At 37.0% G+C, this 25,335-nt stretch overlaps 1 protein-coding gene across 1 annotated transcript; it reads right to left on the minus strand.

The window, feature by feature from the left end:
* Positions 1–1,977: 1,977 nt before the first annotated feature.
* Positions 1,978–24,868, minus strand: LOC115953906 (probable LRR receptor-like serine/threonine-protein kinase At1g67720). The gene is given in 22 exon segments (XM_031071728.1): positions 1,978–2,390; positions 2,704–2,839; positions 3,519–3,705; positions 3,792–3,848; positions 3,928–4,054; positions 4,562–4,803; positions 4,891–5,045; positions 14,559–14,627; positions 14,846–14,917; positions 14,996–15,064; positions 15,179–15,250; positions 15,391–15,523; positions 15,612–16,117; positions 16,381–16,912; positions 17,695–17,701; positions 23,523–23,573; positions 23,662–23,736; positions 23,902–23,907; positions 24,074–24,203; positions 24,290–24,339; positions 24,341–24,518; positions 24,700–24,868. Coding segments are annotated over 21 exon segments (3,072 nt in total). The 5' UTR covers positions 24,512–24,518; positions 24,700–24,868; the 3' UTR covers positions 1,978–2,165.
* Between the last annotated feature and the right edge of the window lie 467 nt (positions 24,869–25,335).

Below are 25,335 nucleotides of genomic sequence, written 5' to 3' on the forward strand. Positions count from 1 at the left end.
TTCATAAATATAAAAGGACAAAATTTAGGTACAATACCTTAAGTGCTGTTCCTTAGGTTTCCCTCTTAAAATTCAGTCATTTGACTACTTAACTTAAAAATACACTAAGTTCTCATGAGAAAAAATCCACATGGCAGAATCTTGAAAAGAGAACCTAAGAAACAACACCTAAGTACTGTACCTAAGTCTTACTCAATATAAAATCATTCAAAAATTATGTTTTTTTATGGTTTACTTATATTGAATTCCACGTTTTTTACAATTAACTCATTTGATATAAAAATTTAAAAACTTAGATTAGATGTGACACATAGCGCAAAATTAGACTCTAATTGAATTCAAATTTAAAATCTAATTGGATTTTCTCTCAGTTTTATCTATTATTATCATTATTATTATTATTATATATATAGATTTATCTCCCTTCAAATTTAGAATAAAATACTCATTTCCTCTAAAATGCAAACATGTGAATATTGATGAGTACATAAAATTTGGTCGCCCATGCAATGCACTAGATGATCGTATTGCTTTAAATAAGCAATAAATGTGTAGCTGTTACCAACGGAAAGCCCGAAGAAAAAGAACGTTGACGACCTCATCAAGTGGCTCATTAAACCATCAAATGCGTTACCAAAGAATTAAATGAAACCATTAAAGACCTCCAACGACTAGAAAGGAATAATTTACATAAATCATCTCAGAACAGGAAGAATGCACACACACACATATACTAAGATATTCTTGAGTTAAGATTATATTGTCTCTCTCAAAATATGACTTTATCATTGGAGACTCTTCGGTTGGCACCACGCCCGTGTCCATAAAGGGAGAAATAGGTTTGTTATTGTTTTGCATATTACGATTACATTCACGCCAAACTCCATCTAGACGACCACACTACTGACCAAATCTTGCTTCATCAATTACTATTGGTAGGAAGTGTGCAAAAAGATATTTTAGAGGGTGAAAATTAACCTTCTTTTTGTCTAATGACTTCTCCTGTTTATAGAAATTAACCTTCTTTTTGTCTAAGCTTGGTTAGGCCAGTATTAGTGGGCATGACTCTCGGTTGGTCACATTTAATGGGATTAAGGGTGCGTTTGTTTCGCCTGAAACTGATTTCAGGAAATTATTTTACACCCTTGTGGGTGTTTGGTACCTATGGAAAATAGGGTCAATGGAAAATATGGTACACGGTCAACGGAAAATAACCCACTAAGAGTGTAAAATCGTTTACACTCTTACTTTACCTTCAATGAGTTTCCAAAAAACACACCCGAAGAGAGAGAGTGAGAGAAAGTGAGGGCACACTCCACCTGAAGTGATTCCCAAGCACATCCTCGCCGGTTAGATCATCGTCCTCGTCCCCTCCACGCAGACTTACACACCTGAAGACAGAGAGAGAGCTAGAAGGGAAAGTGAAGAAGACAACCCAACCTTTGCTGGTCTGATCGTGTCGCAGGTTCGTGCCTCAACCTCACCGAACTGTCATCGTCTTCGCCACAGATCTACATCGCCGGTCAAGGAAGCTTTTTCTTCTCTCTTCCTCTCTCTTTCCCTCTGACCAACCAAAGCCGAGAAGCTATCAGACCCACCCATGATCTTTGATCTACAACCCAATCTCGTCGTCGTCGCTTCCTTCGGACCCACCCACCGATCTCACCGCTATCAAACCCATCTACCGATCTTGCCGCTGTCAAACCCACCCGCCCATCTTGCCTTATTGTTGATTTGGTTTATATATTCAAATTTTCTATTATAATATTTGTTTGGAAGCTGAGAAAACGTGTTTTCTAGAGAATTATCAGATATACAACCAAATATTTTCCAAAATATTTTTTGTAATGAGACCAAACACTTGAAATCATTTTCATTTCCAGAAAATATTTTCACTTGAAAATATTTTACATCTTGAAATCATTTTACATTGAACCAAACGCAGCCTAACTCTCATGTGACATAAGTTATGACGAGTAGTGATCAAATGGCCGTCCAATTCATGGACAACCGTAAGCACATTGAAGTCAGACATAAAACCTTCAGTTAAGCTGGTTATGAGCAACAGTTACAAAGCTATTACAGACGTCTTTTACGAGTCATTTCACAACCATTACAAATACCTTTATGAGTTGTTTAATGGCCATTACTAAGCCAATAATCCCTCATCTGAATTTCCCTCTTGCAGCCACTGCTGCTTCCCTTTCTATTGTGATTGTATCTTGAATCTCCTTAAGAACTTCTGAAGTTGACGGTCTCATATGTTTGTGAGGTTGGACACACATCAGAGCTTTCTCTGCTATCTTCCATATTGATTGGATGTCAAATTCCCCATGTAGTGAGGGATCGATGATTCCTTGAATGTCCCCACTCTCAATATGCAACTTTGCCTGTGAAACAATCATTAGTTAATTAATGTAATAAAAGGAGAATCATTTCACTTCTATATTAAACAATTTGTATGAATGATCCATGCTTTTCACCAACCAGGTTTAATTATATCAATGATTTAAACCTTTCCCAGAAACAAAACAAAAAAATTGAGAAGAGAAACCTGAAATAAGATTTGCATGTTGAAAAGTAAAATGCATCTATAAAAGCGACAACTACTTTTACTTGCCCAATAAAAAATGATTAGTTAGGGGATGGATTTAATTCTATTATATGTCCCAATGCCAGCCTCACCAGAAAAACCACACTTACCCACTGGACTATGTTAGTGCAATTAACACCAAAGCTTTCATTAGATATTGCTTCATGACCAGATATCAGCTCAAGAAGAATGACACCAAAACTATAGACATCACTCTTGTCCGATAACTGCTGTGAGATATAATACCTGCATATCATGAGAAACACCCAAAAAAAGAAAAGAAAATCATCTTGATATGATCTAATACAGTATGGTAGCCGATTGATCTAAGAAAGTGTATGATAAAACAGGTGAAGCCACCCCTCTCAAACAAGAAGGGTTTGTTACAGGGATTGCTACATATTTTGGTTTAAGACAATATTGCATTGACAAATTAGTTCAAAAAGGAAAAGAAAAGAAAGAAATACAACAAGGAGTGATAATGGCCCCAAACACCTACACCTGCAATGTTTATGAATCCTTAAAGAGATCACAACTTTGTCCACAGTGACAACCTATCTCTATTCGTTTGTTTGTCTGTTTATAAGTATAGACTCTTGTCAAAGGTCACAAAAATGAGTAATCAATAGGAAGTTTCACCAGCCAAAAGCCTTCTGTCTTAGCAGCACTATTGGATTTGAAACCCCCCCCGGGGGACGGTGGCTCAGTGGCACTTCTAGATTCAAACCCACCCCCCATCCCTGGCCTACTTGTATTAAGCAAAATGAAATAAAAAGTTTCACCAAAAAGCAAATAAGGGCACCCATTTCATACTTAAATGACAAGTCAACAACAGAAGCAACATGTATTTAAAGCAACAGAAATGATGCTTTACTTGATCATGAGAAGAACACCATATTTTAAGCAAGACAGAGAAAAGCCTTACTCGGGATCCAGATAACCTACAGTGCCCCAAACTATGCTTGAGACATGAGAGGCTCCATCTACTGCAAGTTTTGAAAGACCAAAATCTGAAACCTTTGCTCTCATGTGTTTGTCAAGAAGAATATTGCTGCTTTTCAAGTCCCTATGAATAACGGCTGGAACACAGCCTGTGTGAAGGTATTCAATCCCTAAACAAGCATGAAAATGCATGAATCAATTTCAACAAGCTTATAGAGGAGAGGTTTCTGTCAGCAGTATAAGTTAGCTTAAAAACCTTTTGCAGCATCCTCGGCAATTTGAAGTCGCTTGAACCAATTAATACTTTTGTGACCTGTTAATGGGCCTTGAAATATTATGCATGGTTGAGCTTTCAAAATAGTATTGCTTCATTTAGAAACACGTGAGCTTACCATAAAGATGTTCCTTGAGAGTTCCATTATGCATGAACTCATAAACAAGCATACATCTCTCTCCTTCCCCGCAATAGCCAAGAAACTGTACCAGGTTCCTGTGATGTATCCTTGAAAGAAGAGTCACCTAGATCAAATTCAAGAATTTGAAAATCGTAAGAACTAGTTTATAGTCTCTAGCACATATAATCCCACCAAATGCAACAGGACTTATTAAGAATAGAGAAACAATTTCATTAATCGACACTTCTATCTTCAAGAAAGACTATAATGGAAGATATCGAAGTTTCAAATCTCCCTGTTTCACCAAATTTGTCAAAAGAGAATTTGCAAAGAAAAAGAAGCAAAAGCAAGGTGATTTAGATAAAATTACAAGCGACAAAGTTGGTATAAATTCTGGACAGGGTATAAAATTCTGTCGAAAAAAGAATGGGATAGGGCTTTCCCTTCTTTCCACTTAGTTTATTTCCAGTTCAATGGCCAAATTTGCAACAGTCCCATGCCACTAGTTTATATTTCAAATTTGACATAAAAAAAAGTAATAAAGGAACCGTCACCAGTTTATAAATAGGTCAAGATAATGTGACTACAATATCAGAATATAGAAAGAGGTTCAAACAGTATGATAACTTACCTCGTTCAAAAATTCTCGCTTTCCCTGGAAGGAATTATGGGTTAGAACTTTGACTGCAATTTCTTTTCCGTCTTTCATTTTTCCATAATATACAACTCCAAATCCTCCAGAACCAATCTTCTTTTCAAATTTTCTTGTAGAATCTTCAATTTCAGAGAAAGTGAAGCAATATGCAGCTTCTGTGTGCGCTTTGCTCTTGGAAGATGCTAGTCTTAGAACAGGCGAGGAATGGTCAAGTTGGTCTATAACAAAATCAAAATAAGTTAGTTGAACCAACAGTAATTTTTTATAAAAATAAGATAAATGTGAAGATTTCTCAAGTTTCATACCTTGCTCAAAATACCTTTTCTTCCCTTTGCTCATAAATAGGCATAAGGCAATAGTAGCTATTAATAGAACGCCAGCCCCAACTGATGACCCAATAATTATATTCATGTGGCTCCCACTTTTACTCCCTTTTTGAAGATTTATGTTCCCAGAGTAGCTGAGGAAAATCAAAGTAGAATGTAAAGGTTCAAATCAATGGTAGAGCTAGAATCAAAGTATAATACACACATATATGCATATGATACAACACATTAATTTATAAAAACAAAAAAGAACTAAATCTATAAACACATTAATAACAGAAAGCTACAATCAAAGGATGAACTCTCCAAACAAGGGCAACCATTCAAACCAATAAAGAAAAAGTCAAAGCTAATGTTTTAAGGGATTTAATTTAAATCTTTGTTCTAACATTACTCTTGTATCATTTTGTTAGAATAATGGTTAAATGATTAAATCCACCTTTTTTTCTAACAATTTAAGCTTTTGAGACAAGTGGTAGTTTATCCTCGTATCAAAGAAGGTGGTCTTGAGTTTAAATCTTATCACCACTCTACCTCCCATTTAAAAAGTAAAATCCCACATGTTGGGCCCCACTTATTTAGGGAGAGTCTAGGCGAAAACATGAGGAGTGTTAGAATACTAGAATTATTTAAATGATTAAATTCACAAATTTCTAAAAACTTAAGCTTTTGGGAAAACTGATAATTTATCACCTTTATTTGTATGTGCCACAAGGTTAGGTGAGACCCATTAATGTAATTAGGCATATCATGAGATCAACACTTACATGAGCTGAATGCATATCATTAGGCATCAAGTATTTCACCAAACAAAACACCACTCTTCAATTTATTCATGGTATCAGAGTCTTTATGATCATCTATCAAGCTTCTATAAAATAACTTCAATTCCACATCAATCACCAATAGCAGCTTCCTCTACATCAAACACCATGAATCTACCCTTACACAACATGGCCATATCTGAGTCCCTGAAACTCGACAATAACAATTATCTCATCTAGATCAAATCAAATCCATTATTATAAACACAAATCTCCTTGAATTTGTTGATGGAAGTCATCCACCACCACCCACAACCATAAAATCAGCCGATAACACTGAGTAACCTAATCCAGAATACTTGCAAGGGCAAAACCTTGATCATTTTTTCAATAGTTGCTTTGGTGGAATTAGTGCCACCTTATCCATTGGATTAGCTACAAAAATTCTTGGATAGTCATCATCAAAAGCTGTTTGGGATTTTCTTGCCTATTTGTATCAACATCAATCCTTGGCAAGAAAATCTCCCTTGCAGCAAGAACTCCTAAACGCAAATAAGGGGACCGCACCACCACCAACTACCTGCAACAAACAAAATCTCGTGTAGACTTGCTCGCTACCACTGGTGAAAAGATCAAAGATATTCATCTTGTTACATACATCTTGAATGGATCAGGTCCACAGTTTGATCCATTCATCACTGCAATTGAAAACCGATTTGAACCCATCACCTTCATTAAAAATATAAGCTCGCTTGCTGACCCATGAACAATGTTTAAACTACTCTCACACAACCCATGCTCCACTCCCATTGGTGAAAAGATCAAAGATATTGATCTTGTTACATACACCTTGAATGGATCGGGTCCGCAGTTCGATCCATTCATCACTACTATTAAAAACCGATTTGAAACCATCACCTTCATTAAAAATATGATCTCACTTGCTGACCCATGAACAGTGTTTAAACTACTCTCACCCAACCCATGCTCCACTCCCATTGGGAGATGCTACGGTACTCTATACTTCAGGACCTTTATCCACACAAAAATTTCGGAACAAGCCTCAACAATAGTGGTCGACCCTCAAGTCCCCAACAACCATTTCATATTCTCACGCCAAATACCAGTTTTGCACAAGTAACCGAAACTACAAACTGTGCGACCTTTCCCTGTAGACCATGCACTGAATCCATCATGCATCTCTATCAAATGCCAAATATGTCACACCATGACCCACTGTAGACAAGTGTCATTATCATTATGCAGCCAGCTGCAACAGAAACCTTCATCAAAACCTTTACTGGTCTCCATGTTACACAGTCACCACCACCTCAACCAACTCAATGGGTTTCAAATTCAGGCACCCCCTCTTATGTGACCTATGATCCCACTCTTCTTCAACATGTGCAACTATCCAGTGGCAATAATCAAGATCTTGTTGGAGATGGTACATGTTTGCCCACTATTCATACCGGTCATAACGGAAGGTTCTTTTATCCACCCCCAAATCTTCATTATCTCTTCAAGAAGTTTTAGTTGTTCCTCACATCAAACAAGATTTGCTCTCTGTTTCCAAACTCACATGTGATACACGAGCCTTCAATTTCAGTCAGATTGAGAATGTGGGTTGAATTGGATGGTTCCTTGATCTCCTATAAGAACAAATGCCAACGAAATACTGGCTTGGAGCCTTTCCCACCGCTTGCCTCATCACCTTCCCAACAAAGTCCTTAACCACCTCTCTCTTGTTGAATTTCTTTTTGCATTTTCCCTAGATTTCTCTATCCTTCAAGTATTCAACTGATTGTTTTCCATGTTTGTGTCAATACGGAAAAGACAAACTTAGCCCCAAATCCATGGCTTGAGCCTTTCTCGGTTATAACACCATCCACAAAGGCTATCAGTGTCTTGATTCTCAAATAGGTTGTGATTATATCTCTCACCATGTGCTTTTCAATGATAATTAAGATGTCTACCCCTACCTCTTCACCACCACATCCTTTCATCATTTCTTTTACCATTTCACCTCCACCCATCTGCTCTACCACCACTCTTCCCTCTTCTGTTGCTACCACCTCATCATGCTCTACAAAACCTTCATCTCAACCTTCTACATTTCACCTCCCCACCATTGATACCTCTACAACTGACACCTCAAACTCTCCCTTAGTGATAGTGATGGCACTATTGAACAATGTAAAATACAAGTTGTGGCAAAACGTTTGTATCAACACCCCAATGTTGATTTTTCTAATACATTTAGTACTATTGTTAAGCCCACTTCATTCATACTATCCTCTCTATCACCATTACCATCCACCAGCCCATTCATCAACTTGATGTTACTAATACTTTCCTTCATAATGTCCTTAATGAAGAAGTTTACATGCAACAAGCTCCTAGTTTTGTTCATGCTAGTCATCTTACACATGTTTGTTGACTTAAGGCTATGTATGGTATCATTGGTATGTGTCAAGCCTCCCAAGCTTGGTTTGACCGTTTTATTTCCTTTTGATCCGATATGGTTTCATCAGTTTTGCATAGTTCCATGTTTGTCTTACACTCTCCAATAGCTCCCTTATTCTCCTTCTCTATGCTGATGATATCATCCTTATAGGAGCCAATCATTCTATGCTCACCAACTTTGTCAGCATCTCTTGGCACTAAATTCACTAGGTCTAATTAGGGACATTCACTTCTTCCTAGGAATTTAGGCATCTCATTCCTCTCATGACCTTTCTTTGGCACAAAATAAATATGCTCTAATATCCTTGTACCACTCCAGTTGTTTCTGGACCAAAAACAGCTTTATCCAATGGTTTTCTCTTACCTAATCCTACTCAACAAAAACATTGTTGGTCCCTTGTAATATTTGACACTCACCAACCCTACCTGGTGCAACTTGGTCAACCAAGTCTGTCTTGCATGCTTCAGCTACAACTCATTCTCAAGCTGTCAAATGCATTTTACAATACCTTAAGGGTGCTCCTATCACAAGCATCACTCTCCTACCAGGATCTCCATCCACTTATCATGCCTTTGCTGATCTAATCATCAATCCACCTATAATTTTTGCCTCCTTCTTGGTCCAAATCTTATATCCTCAACCTCCTAGGTTGGATGTGGAACGGCAACAGCCGGTCCGCCAATCAACTCGAGGTGTGGACCGATGCAGATTGCTGCGGTGGTGGCAGCGGAAGCCTGGGCTGTAGTTATGCCTGTGGAGACATTGTTGCAACAATCGTGGCGGGCAGCATGCGCCTCACAGCATGCCTCAGCATCCGCGTGCTCCTAGGATTGGCCTGTGGGCTCCCCATTCGGCCAATTTTGCCGAAGTGCGGGACGATGTGGGGCGATGTAGCGTGGCGTGCATGCGAGCAAGCCCTCAGGCATCCTAGCATGCCCAATGCCTGCCTCCCGGGGGCAAATAACCTCCTTTTCCAAAAAAACCCTCATTTTTTGGAAATCAATCCAAATTTGAGGGCAAGCAGCAGCCAAGGCCAAGGCAGCCCTTGGTTGGATTGACAAGCACATGCAAGGAACACCAAAATTATTTCAAAATTTTTTTTTTTGATAAGTAATAAGATATATTGATAAAAAGGAGCACCCAAGTGCACCGGAAGTGAACAAGGGAAAGGAAATCAAATACAAAAATTACAAGAGTCTAGGAAAACAATAAAAGAAGGGAAAGATTTATTTTGCAAAGCAAACAACCAATCCCTTAAAGTTCTAAAAAAGAGAAGCTTGAGGTCCGGAATAGATCTCTCAGAATCTTCAAAACATCTACTATTCCTCTCCCTCCAAAGGCACCACAATAAGCAATGAGGAATGATAGACCAAATAAAACCATTTCGATGACGACCAAAGCTGCCTTGCCAACAACGCAGTAGCCCCAAAACAGAGTGTGGCATAACCCAAGAAACTCCAAAAAGACCCAAAACCATAGACCATAGATCCGAAGCAAAAGGACAATGAAGGAATAGATGGTCAATCGATTCACCATTTCTCTTACACATGTAGCACCAATCCGAAATCCATACCTTCCTTTTACGTAAATTATCAGTCGTCAAGCATTTCCCTAAGGCAGCAGTCCAAACAAAGAAAGCAACCCTAGAGGGAATCTTCTGCTTCCAAATACTTTTCCAAGGAAAACCAAAGAAGGCGGAGCCAGCTAAAATTCTATAATAATCACTAACCAAGAAACCCTTAACTTTGCTAGGAATCCAACACAATTTATCCTCACCTAGCCCCCTTATAGAAGAACCATAAATGGTTTCCAAGAAATCAGACATAGCCTCTAGATCCCGAGCATGCACACCCCTAACGAATCTCACATCCCAAAAGCGGACACCATTGGTGGACATCATAAGCTCAGCCACACTAGCATCCTTATTCCTGCAAAATCTGAACAAGTCCGGATAACTAACAGCAAGAGAAGTCTCTCCACACCACCGGTCCTGCCAAAACTTAACTCTAGACCCATCACCAATATCATATAGAATATGGCGAGAGAAGGAAGGCCATCCCTGATGGATATTTTTCCATAAACCAACACCATGAGGGCCAATCACAGCTCTGGTACACCAGCCCCCCCACATACAACCATATTTTATCTCTATCACTTCCCTCCAAAGGGCAACTTCCTCAATCCCGAATCTCCAAAGCCACTTCCCAAGCAAAGCTTCATTGAAGAGTCTAATCTTCCTTATCCCTAAGCCACCCGAAGAAATAGGAGAACAAACAGTAGCCCATTTAACCAAATGAATTTTAGGATCATCTCCAAAACTGCCCCATAAGAAATTCCGCTGGAGCCTCTCAATTCGGTTAGCCACACTAGCAGGAATAGGAAATAGAGATAGAAAATAAGTGGGTAAATTAGAAAGGGTGCTTTTGATTAGGGTGACTCTACCTCCCTTGGATAAATATAAGCGTTTCCAACCCGCCAATCTCCTCTCCATTTTCTCCAGAATTGGATTCCAGATAGTCTTATCCTTGAATTTAGCACCCAAAGGAAGACCAAGATATTTCATTGGGAGCGAGCCCCGCTTGCAGCCAAGAACAACCAAGAAAAGGTCTATATGATTGACTACCCCAACTGGAACCAATTCTGACTTGCCTAGGTTAATCTTTAGGCCTGACACCGCCTCAAACCAAATAAGAATCATACGAAGAATCAAAATCTGATCTAAATCAGCCTCACAAAAGATTAGAGTGTCATCCGCAAAAAGGAGATGAGACACCGCCTTGGATCTTCCCTCCAAGTTACCCACACTGAAACCCGACATGCGACCTTCATGAACAGCTTTATCCAACATTCTTCCAAGAGCTTCCATCACCAAGACAAACAAGAAAGGAGACAACGGATCACCTTGCCTCAAGCCTCTAGTGCTACCAAAGAATCCACAAGGAGAGCCATTAATCAAGATGGAGAAACGGACAGTGGATAGACAAAAGAGGATCCATTGTCTCCATTTGGCAGAGAAACCACTTCTTTCTAACATCTGCATCAGGAAATTCCAGTTTACATGGTCAAAGGCCTTCTCAACATCCAACTTACAAATCAGCCCCGGCATCCCAGACTTCAATCTACTGTCAAGACATTCATTAGCAATAAGAACAGGGTCAAGGATCTGTCTGTCCCTCACAAAACTATTTTGGACTAGTTTTATTTTATTTTTTATTTTGGCCTTTAATGTTATTGAGGATTTTATGGGATGTAATTGTTGGTTAATGTAATCCCTAAAAACTATTAAAAAAGGCTCTAGGAATAGTTTGAGACAATACAATTTGAATAGGACTTTTCTGATTAAAGAACGTTGTTCTTGCTTGGTGGTTAATCCAAGTACCCTTTGGTGGTGAAGTGTAAGGTTTTCACGCAAATTCTAGGTGGTGAAGTTTAGGATTTCTACTATTTTCTCTTTCTTTTCCTTTAACTGTATTTTTTCTTACCCTGTCTTGCATCAAATTTGATATCAGAGTAACCTCAATCCAATCAACAGACCACAGTCAAAAATCAATTTTAGAGCCCATCCTCCATCCATCCAAACTTCTCAATCTTAAAGAATCATGTCACTCATATCAACCACCCAAAGTCCACTCAACTACAACTCCACACCTAGATTCCCTCAATTCCAACCCAAAGCCAAGTGTGGCATTTGCCGAAAGGTCTCCCTCATCTAGTTGCAGTTACTAAACCAATGCGGGAAAACCCCACCACCATCCCTAAAAAACCCATCACTACAAGACTCTTAGCCAAAACCTCCTCACAGCACTCACCCACAACAGTTGACCATATAGGTACACCCATACTCAAAATCCCACAAAAAACCCAATCGAGATCTTCCTCTCAAACCCACAACCCAAATCCACCCTTCCTTCACCACCCAAGCACCAGAGGCCAGTTTAGTCGCCATCAAAGAACCACGCTCTTGACTCTGTGTATTGGCATCACACCAATTACGCCGGGAAACACCAAACAACCACTACTGCAACTCATAGTCGCCAGCTGAGCACCTGTCACATCACTGCAAACCATCACAGCTTCCATCACCTGTTGTGACCTTCCTCCAAGCTTCACTGGAAAGGTTGTACCACCACTACTCGAGCAGACCCGCCACAGTCTATTGGGTACTCACTGTTGCACTTTGTATTTGATTTCAAATTGTTTTCGTTTATTAGCCCAACTAAAATTTTTGTAATAATTATTTAATGAACTAGTATTATTACAAGCACCAATATTTGATGGTTGACAAGACCCACGGATCTTCACTAAGTGGTTACATGAGATGGATCATTTTTTAAACAAGTAGGTTTGTCAAATGCAAAAAAGGTTCAGTTTGCCAAGATGAAATTGATATGTTAAGCTATGGACTATTGGCACAATATTGAAAACCTTCACCTTAGAAGGGACAACCCCCCCAAAACCGATTGGGAAGAAATGAAAGAAAAACTATGCAAAATATATAACCTCTAATCATATCAAAAGAAATGCTTGCCTAAATCCTATCAAGCTTACTTTGTAGACCAAAGAAACAATTTGACCATTTGAGTGAGTGGAATAGACCTACTGGCTATGTGGCACAATTTGAAAAAGATGAGATGAGTGTTCATACAGTTTCTAGCCCTAAGTCCACCCAATATCATTGGAAGACATACTGAAGGCCATCCAGGACCTAGCTCACAAAACTGCAAGGAATAATGCCCGATTTGACAAAATAATGGCTTCCACCCAAAAACTACCCAATAATCTTGGGGGTAAAGCTTCACATGAGGGACAATAGCGTTGAGGCACCAAAATTTTGTGCCAAAACAGAAATACAAGCTCCAACAAATGTACACTTAATACAGCCAAAACCATATGCAGTAGACCTGATTCAATTTGTTGGGGTCATTATTTGATGAGGCAAAAATTCAGCTAGAGAGACAAATTTTAGAGGATGTACATAATGGATGAAGTGGAAAGTTTGGTATGACGGTGTTTACTATAGAGCAAGATAAGGTTGTATCATTTACTCCACCGATTGTTTGTATCATTCTAGACATATTTAATATGGTGGAACAAAAGGCTTCTTTGTTCTAAGCGAAGTTGGATGTACTTCAAGAGTTTTTGAAATTCTCCAGTACAAGCAGTCTTATCCTCAAGCACTTCAAAACTTGAGATCAAGTTTTCTCCAACCAGGGGAGTATGATGCAAGGAGCACCAAAACTATTTCAAAATCAATTATTTTAGATTTTCTTTGAGACATTAGGTTTTATTTTATTTTTGAATTTAGAATTTGATCTTTAACGTTGTTAAGGATTTTATGGGATGTAATTGTGGCTTAATGTAATCCATGAAGCCTACTAAAAAGAGGCTCCAGGAAGAGTTTGAGGTTGTACAATTTGAATATGAATTTTCTTATTAGAGAATGTTTTTCTTCTTGTTGGCCATTACAAGCACCCTTAGGTTCTGAAGCCTAAGGTTTTCAAGTAAATTCGAGGTAGGGAAGATTTGTCATGTTTTCTCTTTCTTTTCATCTTATCTCTATTTTCTACCCATCCTGCATCACCACCCTTGATAGGAGCGACAGACACATACAAAGAACCCCCCCACCCCCCCAAAAAAGAGGGGATAGCAAAGAAGCCAATGAATAACAAGATGAACAAAAAGGCATTGGAGGAGCCAGGATGTAGATATCAACATTCATATTGAATCTGAAAATATGATCACCAGTCAACATTTTGGCATGCAAAAACAAATCTAAACCATACTGTGGAGTAAAATACATAAACTGAATATAGCTATGCTTTTATCTAAACACAGAACTATGAGCCAGTGGCTTCAAAGTCAATTTAGTTTCCACAGTTAGAAACATAGAGACAATGTTATCTTCAGCTAAGAAGAAATATACAAAAATCGAGTCCTATCATTAACCATTTGGTTGAAAGCAATGATATCTTTTCCAAAACAACAAACTTTTAAAGAGGAGGAAAAGTTAAAAGTAGTTCAACAAAAGGGTATCCCTCTTAGACAAAACTAGCTTAAAATGACATCTAATTCCTTATTACTCCCATAATTAATTATGTAGCCATCCATAAGCAAAGTCTTGCTAAAAAATCTAAACAAATCTAGACCTCTCAGTCTAAAACCATGCTAACAAAACCCATTTGACTGCAATTGTGACCTTCTTTGGTTTAAACTGTATCATTTTCAAGTTCCAAAGACCATTTTCATTTTCTAGAGAACTTAGTTAAAAATTATAATGCTAACATTTCCAAAGCAATGCAGTCATACATTTTAAGATTAAATTTTTTTTAATATGTGCGCATGTCAATAATATTTTCCTTTCTTAAAATGTCACAATTTATGGAATCCCAATTTTAATTGCAAAAAGTCACACTCACTTCAAAATCAAGTTTTTATTGAGAAGACCCCATGGCATAGTTCCTGACAACATATTGTTTTGCACATACCTGCAACCACCAGATGCATCAAGTATATACGATCTTCAGCTAAAAGCCTAAAACAGAATGACAACACTTACTTAAAATAAATGAGAATTAATACAAATATGGATTATATCTTACAATCTATCATAACATATATAATTTCTAATGCATCAACTTAAGGCAAAGAATCTTTGAAATTGGAAGGCATTAAATAAACCAATATAGAAATTGTGATAACTTACAATTCCCTCAAATTTGGTAGGTTCATCAAAGAGGAAGGCAGCTCACCCGTCAACTGATTGTTCTCCAGATGACTATACAAGGTAAAGATTGTAATTACCTAAATTATTTATTACAACCCATGATAAAGAGAAAAATTTATGATAGATTACATGATTTTCAATTCTATGCATCCAGTAAAATCAGGTATTGGACCACTCAATGAATTGTAATCAAGCCACCTGCAACCAAATGACATGGATTATGATGCTTCAAGGGTAATCAATACTAGTGGAACTAATCATGGAAACCAATTATCACCCTCCAGAAAAATGGAAATGTGGTACCAAACTTACAACTCAACTAAACCGGTCAACTTTGCAAAGTCTGAAGGGATATTCCCTGTCAAGTTCTTTCCAGACAATGTACTGCCAAGCTCCAGGGACAGAAAGTAATTGAGGTTAGATCAGTGACATCTGAATTCATCTATGTATGGGACTAACTTTAAACAAAGCAAAACCAATTAGGTATTGATGAGATAAAACCTCAAAAAGGCCTAAAAGTTTACATTTTAACAATTTTTGGTTGTGGATCCGAGTTACACTGCACCCATGAGTATGGAACTGGTAGACATGGGTCACCACCTTCTTGTGCCCAATCAGATGATGAGTAATATGAAACTATTTTTGCAATAGACGCTCCTGCAACTCATGGAAGTTCATGGTAAAGAACAATGCTCGAGCAAAAAAACCATACTATGTATACTCAAAGAACCATTGTTATACTTACCATCTAAAGAACCATCATTTTTCTCCAAATACTTATTTATCTCCATAGCATTCAAAAGAGGCCCCCTCTTAGAATCAGATGTTTTTCCAATTCCAAAAGATAATACAAAGGGAAGGGATAAGTTGGTAAATCCAGGCTCATAAAGACGATATTTTCCCTGAGCATTCTCTTCAATATTGGCTACAAGCCTGCTTAAATCAGCATTGCCTGGAAGGAATAGTCTAAATTTTCTAGTCTCATCTGGACCCAGATCTTCAATTTCTGCAAAGTAGGCGACTGCCCATCCAGAACCAGGAAAACCATCCAAATTTAACCGGTAAGTTAATGACCCATTCATGCCTTCTACAGCTGTCTGCATCACTTTTTGAGGTGGTACCTCTTTAGTGTTTACATAAATTGGCTTTTGGGTTGACACCTTTTCAGTTCCAGCAGCAACATCAACAAGGAAATTTGCTTTCTTCAAAGAGTCTGACTCCCATATTCTATCAAAGGGGTCATCAGGATACCTAGAATAACAAAGATACAGTCATCAGATCTCATAATATGGAAAAAACTTCAAATAATAAATGTGTAGCTACTAACCCTCTCCTACCTCAAAATTCCCTTAATAGGGTGTTCGGCATCTATGTGCGTGACAATAGCTTTAGTAACTTAATGTTTTCTTCTCATACTGTTTCGTGTATATTATTTATTTTAAAATGCATTCAGATAACCATGCATTCAAAATAGCAGGCTGTTAGGCACTTCTAACCAACTATTCTAAGCATACCTAACTGGAGCTTCGCTTTCTGCACCAAAGTTTATCCTTGCAGAGACACTGAGGTAATACAGCTCCTCATAATCTGTGTAGTAAATTGAATCATTAAATTGTCGGAGCTCAAGAGTAGATATAAATGGCTGCCCAGTTACAGCATTGGATAAGCACACACTGATGGTAGGACTTGAAGCCAGGAATATTAGCTCCCGGACCTCTATAGTACTAGCATCCGAAATGACTATTGTGGACCAGTAAGTCGCCCCAAGGGAAATGTCAAATTTCGGATAAACATTGTTTTTGTCAAAGTTACCATACAAGAATGTTGCTCTCAGAAGGTACCTAGACCTACTTATGACATTAAGCGTGTAACAATACTTCCTGGAATCTGCAGGGAAGTATCTCAGGGTCTGGTATTGCCTGCGTGTCTCATTTGCAACAGAAATACCAGCTGTTTCTCCATAAATCAGTTTAATGTCAGAAGTCCACTCGAGACCAATTTCGTCTGTGAAATTTTCTTTGCCTCCACAGTCAAAACTGACAAAACCTGAGTCAAAAGACAAAATCTGTTAGAAACATTAATGTAGAAGAAAAGTGATTCCAAACTCCTACATGAAATTTTTACGAGGAAAACTCTATGAGGAACTGTTATTCTCTAACAAATGTAATTATCACATGACAGGCAAAATCTAAAAGCCAATTCAGTGAGTAAAAAAATCACCTAATTGGGACAACCTTATGCAATTATCAACAAAGATGTATTAAAAGAACAGAAATAGGAGCGGCATCAATGTTGTCTTGAAATAAAACTCGTATAATGTAACTACTACAGTACAGTTGAAATGTTCTTGACTTTTGAGGGAGTTGTTTAAGCACAGGGTTTAAAGTGTTTACCTTTCAATTAAGACTTATTATGGTTTAAATTCCTTATTTTCCATCATTTATTATATCCACCACAAAAGTCAAAACAATGAAAAGTCACTGTTCTAGTGCTTTTCTTTGCTCTAAAATTTCCCAGTTCATCATTTTTATTTATTTTCTGTTGTTAGTTCCTTGGAGTAGGGCTGTAACAATTGTAACTTTCCCTTCCAATTGTTCATCGCCATTAGTGACAGTCACACCCAAGTGAAAATTTTTCTTTAAAAAATTACTTTATAATTAAACAAAAATGACAGATATCAAAGTGACAGTTGACGCAAGATTAGAATTCATGTACATGGCAATAAAAAGATCAGAGTAATTCAAACCCATTTAAAAAAAAAAAGTTTTTTTTTTGGTTAGAAATATACATAAGAGAAAGTTATAGAGAGTGAGAGAGAGAGAGAGTACCTGGCATCTGAGCTTTGGAGGCATCCAAGAGAAGAAGAATGAAGCAGAAGAAGAAAGATAATAGGAGAGGCTTAATCTCCATGATGGGTGTGAAAAAAAGCTAGCTAAACTGAGAGGTTGATAACCACAGAAATGGTGCAAAAAGAAAGAGAGCAAAGAAAAGCCACTCTGTGCTACAGATATAAAGTAACAAGGAAAATGGTAAAGCCAACTAGTAATACAGAGTCACTAACAATATTTTTTAAGAAAATGAAAACAGAATTGATTCTTTTTTTAATTGTTTTTAAGTAAAAGATTATAGAATGTATGTTGGTTTTGCTGGATAAGTGCAAGAGAGAGAGAGTGTGTGTGTTTGATCTTTGGAATTGAAAGAATGATTTGGTGAGAGAAAGAAGAAAGAGTCTGTGAGAGAGAGAGAGTGTGTGTTTGAGAGTGAGTAGGGAGTCTTGGTTTTGGACTATGGTTGGGTCACAGTCACAGTCACAGTCACAGGCAGTTTCGTTTGGGAAAGAGAAGGGGTTGGCAAATGAAGACCCACAAAAGTGGTCACACTTGTGGCCTCGAAGTTAGTAGAGATGGGCCCGTTTGGTAGAGGAATTTGAGTAATGTTATTTGTATTTTTTTTGAAATACGTGTAGGTGAAAAAATGTATAGAAATGTGTGTAATGTTATTTAAAAACTAAAAATGAGTTGTTTAACAACTCTACCAAACGGGGCCTAATGTGTTTGTGTAACAATGAGATTCGGATTATACTAATGTGGGCTACGGCTACCACCACTAGTTTTGCACCACTAGTTTTGCACCGGCCGTTTACATCACATCACCACTTTCATTGTTTCCTTCATTTCTTTCTTTTTTTAGTCATAATATTATAGGAGTAATATTTATACATATTAATTTTCATTATATTTTTTTAATTGATAAGAATTTCAATTTGTTTCATAATTGAGTTGATAAGTTTTTATTGATTTTGAATCCTTTAATACGGTGAATAACTACTACTGTTTTATCCTCCACGCCCTTGTAGATATTGATGACTTCATGATACCGTTGGTTTTTAGCCTATATTAGTATGCGTTTGGATTTAGAGTTTTTTTCAAACGTTTGCGTTTGGCATTTCCAAACAGTGGGACCCATGGCTACAGTACAATGTGTTAAACGCCAAGACTAAAGAAAAAAAAACGCTAGCTTTTTTCTTCAGTTCGCACCCAAACAGCAGAGGATCATCCAAGAAGGTTCGCCGGTGACGGACTGGGTTCTTTTTAAGGCTGTACAGGCACCGCCCACCACCAACAAAACCGGTCGGAGCCGAACCGATCCGCCCACCTCAAACATCCACCGCAGGTGTTAGGCACGGTGGTCGGCAGCGATTTTCAAGCACCGAAGTCGGCCGGTGCGGTTGTCGGCGAAGGTTTTTGGATTCCGATGAACACCGAACCACACCGATTTGCTTATATATATACAAAACTTGAGATTTCTACCCCCTTCAAGTCAAATCTAAGATTTCCATCCCCACCCACAACACAAAACCCTCCACCATTTCAGCTTTTTATCTTCAAGCACCTCTGTTTTTGCTGCCACCCAGGTCAGATCTTCAAGTTGTTGTCTCTACCTCCATTGCCTGGTGGTCGATTACTCGATTAGACTTCGCAGGTGAGTCAATCGATGGTTAATCCCAAGAATCTTGAGCTTGTTTGGGTTTTAATATTTGGGTCTGTAATGGGTTTTAAGATTTTATCTAAGTTTTGATTTGTGGTTTGAATCCTTGAATTTTTTTAGTTTGATTTTGGTTTTAGATATCTCCTCCTCTGTGTGTGTGTGTGTATGATAGACAGGTGGACACTGACCACCACGTCGACTGGAATCGCCACCAGTGTTGGACTGGGTTGTCTTCCTTTGTGAATTTCTCTGGTGGGCGTGGACTTCTCTTCTCGAAGAGAAGCGTTAGGGTGGGAGAGGAGTGAAAAAAATAAATAAATAAATAAATAAAATCATCTATGTTTTTCAGCTGAGCTACCGTACCTATATCAAAAAATAATCATCTACGTTTTTCACTTATTTGCTATAGTGTTTTCAATTTTCAGCAAAATAAGCGATATCCAAACGAACCCTTAGTGTACATTTGAATTAGCTTATTGCTATAAATTTTTTTTTTTTTTGAAAAGTTTACAAAAATAGTGTATCTAAAGATTTTTTTTGGGAGAGATAAGTGTATTTAAAGAATGTAAAATTTAAAAATATATTTTATAAAAAATGCTTTAATTAAATCCTCCGGATGGTATTATATGTAACAATAATTGCATACAAATTACAACATCTTTCTCATGTGGACTAAGGAAGACTTAGTTATTGCCAAAAAAAAATTGATGCATTTTATGGATAAGATTTTGAAATCTGAAAGGCATCTTTTTTCTTTTTTCTTTTTTTGAGAAAAAAATCTGAAAGGAATCTGACTCAAGAAAATCTTGTATGAATCGGAGTATATGCTTTGAAATTGACATGAATATTTATTTTATCCTTGACCAACTCCACTGAACCCAACCGTCGTTTCAATTTTTCTAAAAATAATTAATGACATTTTGGTTAATGGTCCCTTAATACACCTTTTGTGATGTAGATGGACACGACAACATTCATGCAAATACACCATCACAAGGGATAGCTTGGTAGTAATAAATGCCAAAACGTGGGAGTCACATGACTTGGACACTAGTCGAAAGTTCCTATTTTAATTTTTAAACAACGAGTATAGTGTGATATTACAGACATTCTAGCACTGTCAACATAAGATCTATGACCGTTTCTCAAAAAAAAAAAAAAAGATCTATGACCAAAATAATTATCGTATGCACCCAAATAAAAACGAATATATTAGGTGAGAAAGCATTATAAAATTTTAGAAGTGGATTCTAGTTAGCTCAACTGGTCTCTATTGGTTGAATAAAAGATCAGGGATTCAATCCGCACCTACACTAAAAACTAATTGGTGTCTTCATCTAATGATAAAGAGCTATCATCAAGAGCAGATGTCATAAGTTGAAACTATCTCTCAAAAAAAAATTAGAAGATAAAATCCATTTCATATTTCATAGTATACAATTATTCGATGTTCTGGACCTCATGATGGATCATTTATTATAACTCTACGCCATAAGATGTGGTGAATAGTAATAATATTGTATATTAACTGCCCTTAAATCAAAGACCGTAGCATTTATATATATATATATATATATATAAAATAATGGTGGGCCTACCCTCCATTTTACTTTTTATATATACAACATATGTACCGATTAGTTGGTTGGATGAAATTATATTTGCAAATGGTGGTATTAGGTCTTATAAAAAAGAAAAAAGAAAAAAAAGTCTTATCAAAAAAAAAATATTGTACTTAAAAAGTGTTACAACTCAACTAATAATATTTTATTGTATTTTCGATAAAAACATCTAAAATTTAAATTCACACTCCCTATTGTAACCATTGAATTTAAAATTTAATAAAATAAAAAAAAAACAACAACAACAACAACAAAGTTTAAATAGAAGGGTCTAAATATAAAAAGGATTAAATTTTCACATGATAATGGATTGGCTCACTCAACTTGGCAAAAGATACAAGAATTATCTTTTACATATGACAAAGCCAAAAGAGTTTGAGGAGGACGCCCATCCTCCTAACACAAGATTACACTCAGCAAATTTCAGCCCTCACTCAAAGAATCATTTTGTCCTCCAAAATAGGATTACATAGTTACTCCCAAACGTTTTGAATTTAAAACCTTCCACTTTTTAATATCCTAATCACTTCACCATGAATTTCGATGTTTCAAACTTTTAAAACTTATTAGCTTAAACATTAATAATTGGCAACTTATTGATTCATAGGGATGACCATTTTAAAACTTATTAGCTTAAACATTAATAATTGACAACTTATTGATTCATAGGGATGACCATCCTCAATCTATCCACGGCCATCTACCCCAACCCAGTCCAATGGGGCATATTTTAAGGGATGGAGATAGGGGAAGGTTTCTTCAAGTTCAGTACTAGTATCCCCTCGTAACAGCTAACTCTAAGTGTAAGCCGAAGCCGCCAATTATTGTAACTTGAGACACAGTTTTTCACATAAAAAGAAAGAGCTTTCCACATATGAGACTAATTCGAAGTTAGTCTCATAGTTTTTTTTTTCATTTAAAGAGAGAGAGCTTTCCACATAAATATCAATATCATTGTGTGTGATTAATCTATTTCTTATTAAGTTGAGATATTCGTTTGGTAATTTTAGTTATAATATATTTTGAAATTTAGTTTTTTTTTTTTTCCTTTTCGAGAAGGTTAAAATTATTTATTGAATTACTTAGTTAACAATTTAACATCACACTAGATTGTGATCTAAGAATGAAAGCATAACGTTTACATCCTTTCTCTCTTGGGTGGGATCATACCAACACTATTGCTCCGGATCCCATCAAAACTCCACATTTAAGCGTGATTTCTCAACCAAAAAAAAAAACTTACATTTATTTTTTTTGACATCCAAAAAACTTACATTTATAAACTGGCTTAGGTTTGAAATACTTTTCCAAACAGTCATGATACGTTTGGATTTAAAGCATAAAATGCTCGTGGAAGTTGATGACAAAAGGAAACCCCATAGTTCCTTTAGATGACTTTTTCAGGACTTTCAATAAGATCTGCCATATCGAACAATATTTAAAAGACTAGTAGTCTTCCATGATATACAAAAATAACTTTCAATGACATGTTATTAGTATATCTTTGCTAATACATGATATGACAGGACACTACATAAAAAATAATCCAAGCATTGGAATAAATTAAACTTGACTTCATAGTTGATAGCTTGAAAAAATATAAATTACACTTAAACTACCCAAAACCAAACATGGCTTTTAGTATTGTCTAATATGTAGATGTTAGCCTACAATAGAGTTGATCATTACTTGGAGTCATTCAGACCTACCAATACAGTCACCAAACTTGATTGTTGGAACTAAGCTCAAGATTAATCCCTTTAATTTTTAAATGCTAGATTGATGAAAATGAGATGTTCTTATAAAAATTTCAACTGCAAACCAATTTTGTTTGTGAGTCTACGCAATAATCATGCCTTTCCATACACCATATTTCTTTTAAGCATGCCTATTAGGATCAAAGTTAACTAACAGAATTAACCTCCAAATAAACCCTACTAGAGCTAGAATGGATGAGAAATGAGAAGTTCCAGTGCAACAAAGGCCCTTTTCGGTTCTAGGTGTAAAACGAAAACTTAAGGGAAATCAAAACAAAGTTATATCATAACCTAACAAAGTTTACAACTGATAAATTACCAATTCTCCCAAAAGTTTAAGTTATTAGGAAATTGTGAATTTAGTCACTTAACCATAATTTTAACACTGCCTCTCACGTGTAGGCTCAAACTACTTTTTAATGGGTGAAACCTAACACGTGGGATTTTTAATATTTTAAATAGGAGGTAGAGCAAAAACAAGGATCGAACTCAAGATCTCCTGCTCTGATACCATGTTAAATTACCGATTGTTCCAAAAGCTTAAACTATTAGGAAATTGTGAGTTTAATCAACTAACCGCACATTTCTAACAACAACGAGCAATGCTAGTATTCCATTTTTATAAGTCCTGCACTGGTCTTAGAAATTTAAAAAAAAAATGGTAAGTTCCACTCACAGTACCTCATCATACTAATTAATTATGAAAACGATCCACCTGAAGTATTTAGTTTAGTTTCAATGACGTGTGCCTATATTGTATGTAATGAGAGAGAAAGAGAGAGAGATTACTTGAGAAGTTGCGTAACTAACACCTTGTGAGAAAGAACCTTGATGAGCAATCTGCACCATCACCAAAGATAGCCACCATAAGATGCTAAGAAAATTTCACACATAAAAATTAAGCATATACAAAGCCACAAATCATCACCTGAGCATTTGGACTTGGCTGAACATCTTTCTTAGCAGATGATTCTCCACCCTTTGCTGACCCCTTGGTGTCACCCTATCAAATCCCATAATTTGCAAAACCCCAATATTCAAAAATCCAAACACTCTTATAACAACGAAAACAATAAACCCAAACACATCAAAAAATGGGAAATTCTAATAACCAGCCACATCAATAAAAATTAAAAAATCAAAAAAGAAGAAGATAAATTTAACATACCTCCATCTACATCAGCACCAAGAAAAAAACCAGATAACAAGGAAGCAAAGAACACTCGGTCAGTCAAAACTTACACAACAAAAACTCATTATCAGAAAAGATTAAAAAGGTAATTAAGGACAATAATTTCATTTTCATTGTTAAAAAGCCCAAATTTTCAACGAAATTTGACCTCTCTATATCTGGCGAGGTAAATCTTGAGTGGATCGATGTAGTCTTCAAACCCTAGAGTAGCAATAGCCCAAAGCAAATCATCTCCATTAATAGTCTTCCTCTTCTCTCTCTGGCACTTATCGCTAGCCCTACACATTATTCAACCTCCAATTAATCAAACACACAAAAAAAAAAAAAATACTAAGAACAAAGAGTGCGATCGAAGCGTGATTACTCGCTGGTGATGAAGCTGATGAACTCAGAGACGCATTCTTGGACGGTTTCCATTGGCGTCCTTGGCGATCTTTCCATTGGCGGGGAGAGCCTTCTTCATGATCCGGCTAATGTTCGCGATCGGAAGAAACCGGTCCTGCTCGCGAACGTTGGAGCGCGGGCTCTGATCGCCGCTCTCGTCGTAGCTGCCTCCTCCGTTCGGACTCGTCGGAACTTCCGCCATCGCAACCCTAGAAGAAGAAGAAGCACTAGTCCATCACAAAACGACATCATCAAACAAAAAAAACTCAGAGAGAAAGGGACTCGTGGTGGTTTGGTTTGTGTGAGTGAGCGAGTCAGTGAGAGAGAGAGAGAGAGTCTGTGTGTGTGTATTTGTGTGAAAGAGAGAGAGAGTGAGTTGGAATTGTTTATCTTATTAAAGAAAAATGGGCGCGAGAGAGGGAGAGGCTTTGGATGGAGTTGGGAAATGGAGGATCGGACGCTGGAGAAGAGAGGAGAGAGGAGACGACTCAGATGAGAGAATGAGATTTATCAGCACCGTCCGTTTTTTTTTTTTCTTCTTTGAGGAGTGAGGTTTTCTTTTTCTTTTTATTCTCTCTTTTTTTTCTTTTTTCTTTTTCTGGCTTATCTCTCTCTGTTCTCGCCATTCGTTCCCGGCGGTCTTTCATTTTGCTAAACGACGTCGTTCCCTATTCTGTTTTTGGTAAAGTCCCATCTCCCCCTCTAATTTAGAATAAAATACTCATTTTCTCTGTGACAAAACTTAACTACAATACTTTAGATGCTATTTTTTAGGTTCCTCTCTTAAGATTCAATCATATTGACTACTTAACTAAAAAATACACTTCTATCACATATGAAAAATCTACATGGCAAAATTTTAAAAGGGGAACCTAAAGAACAGCATCTATGTACTGTACCTGAGTCTTATCTTTTCCTCCAAAATGCAAACATGTGATTATTAATGAGTACATAAAATTAGGTCGTTCATATAGTGCACTGGACCATTGTATTGCTTTAAATAAGCAATAAATGCACAGCCGTTAC

The sequence above is a fragment of the Quercus lobata genome, chromosome 7 (assembly GCF_001633185.2).
Source record: "Quercus lobata isolate SW786 chromosome 7, ValleyOak3.0 Primary Assembly, whole genome shotgun sequence".
Taxonomy (NCBI): domain Eukaryota; kingdom Viridiplantae; phylum Streptophyta; class Magnoliopsida; order Fagales; family Fagaceae; genus Quercus; species Quercus lobata.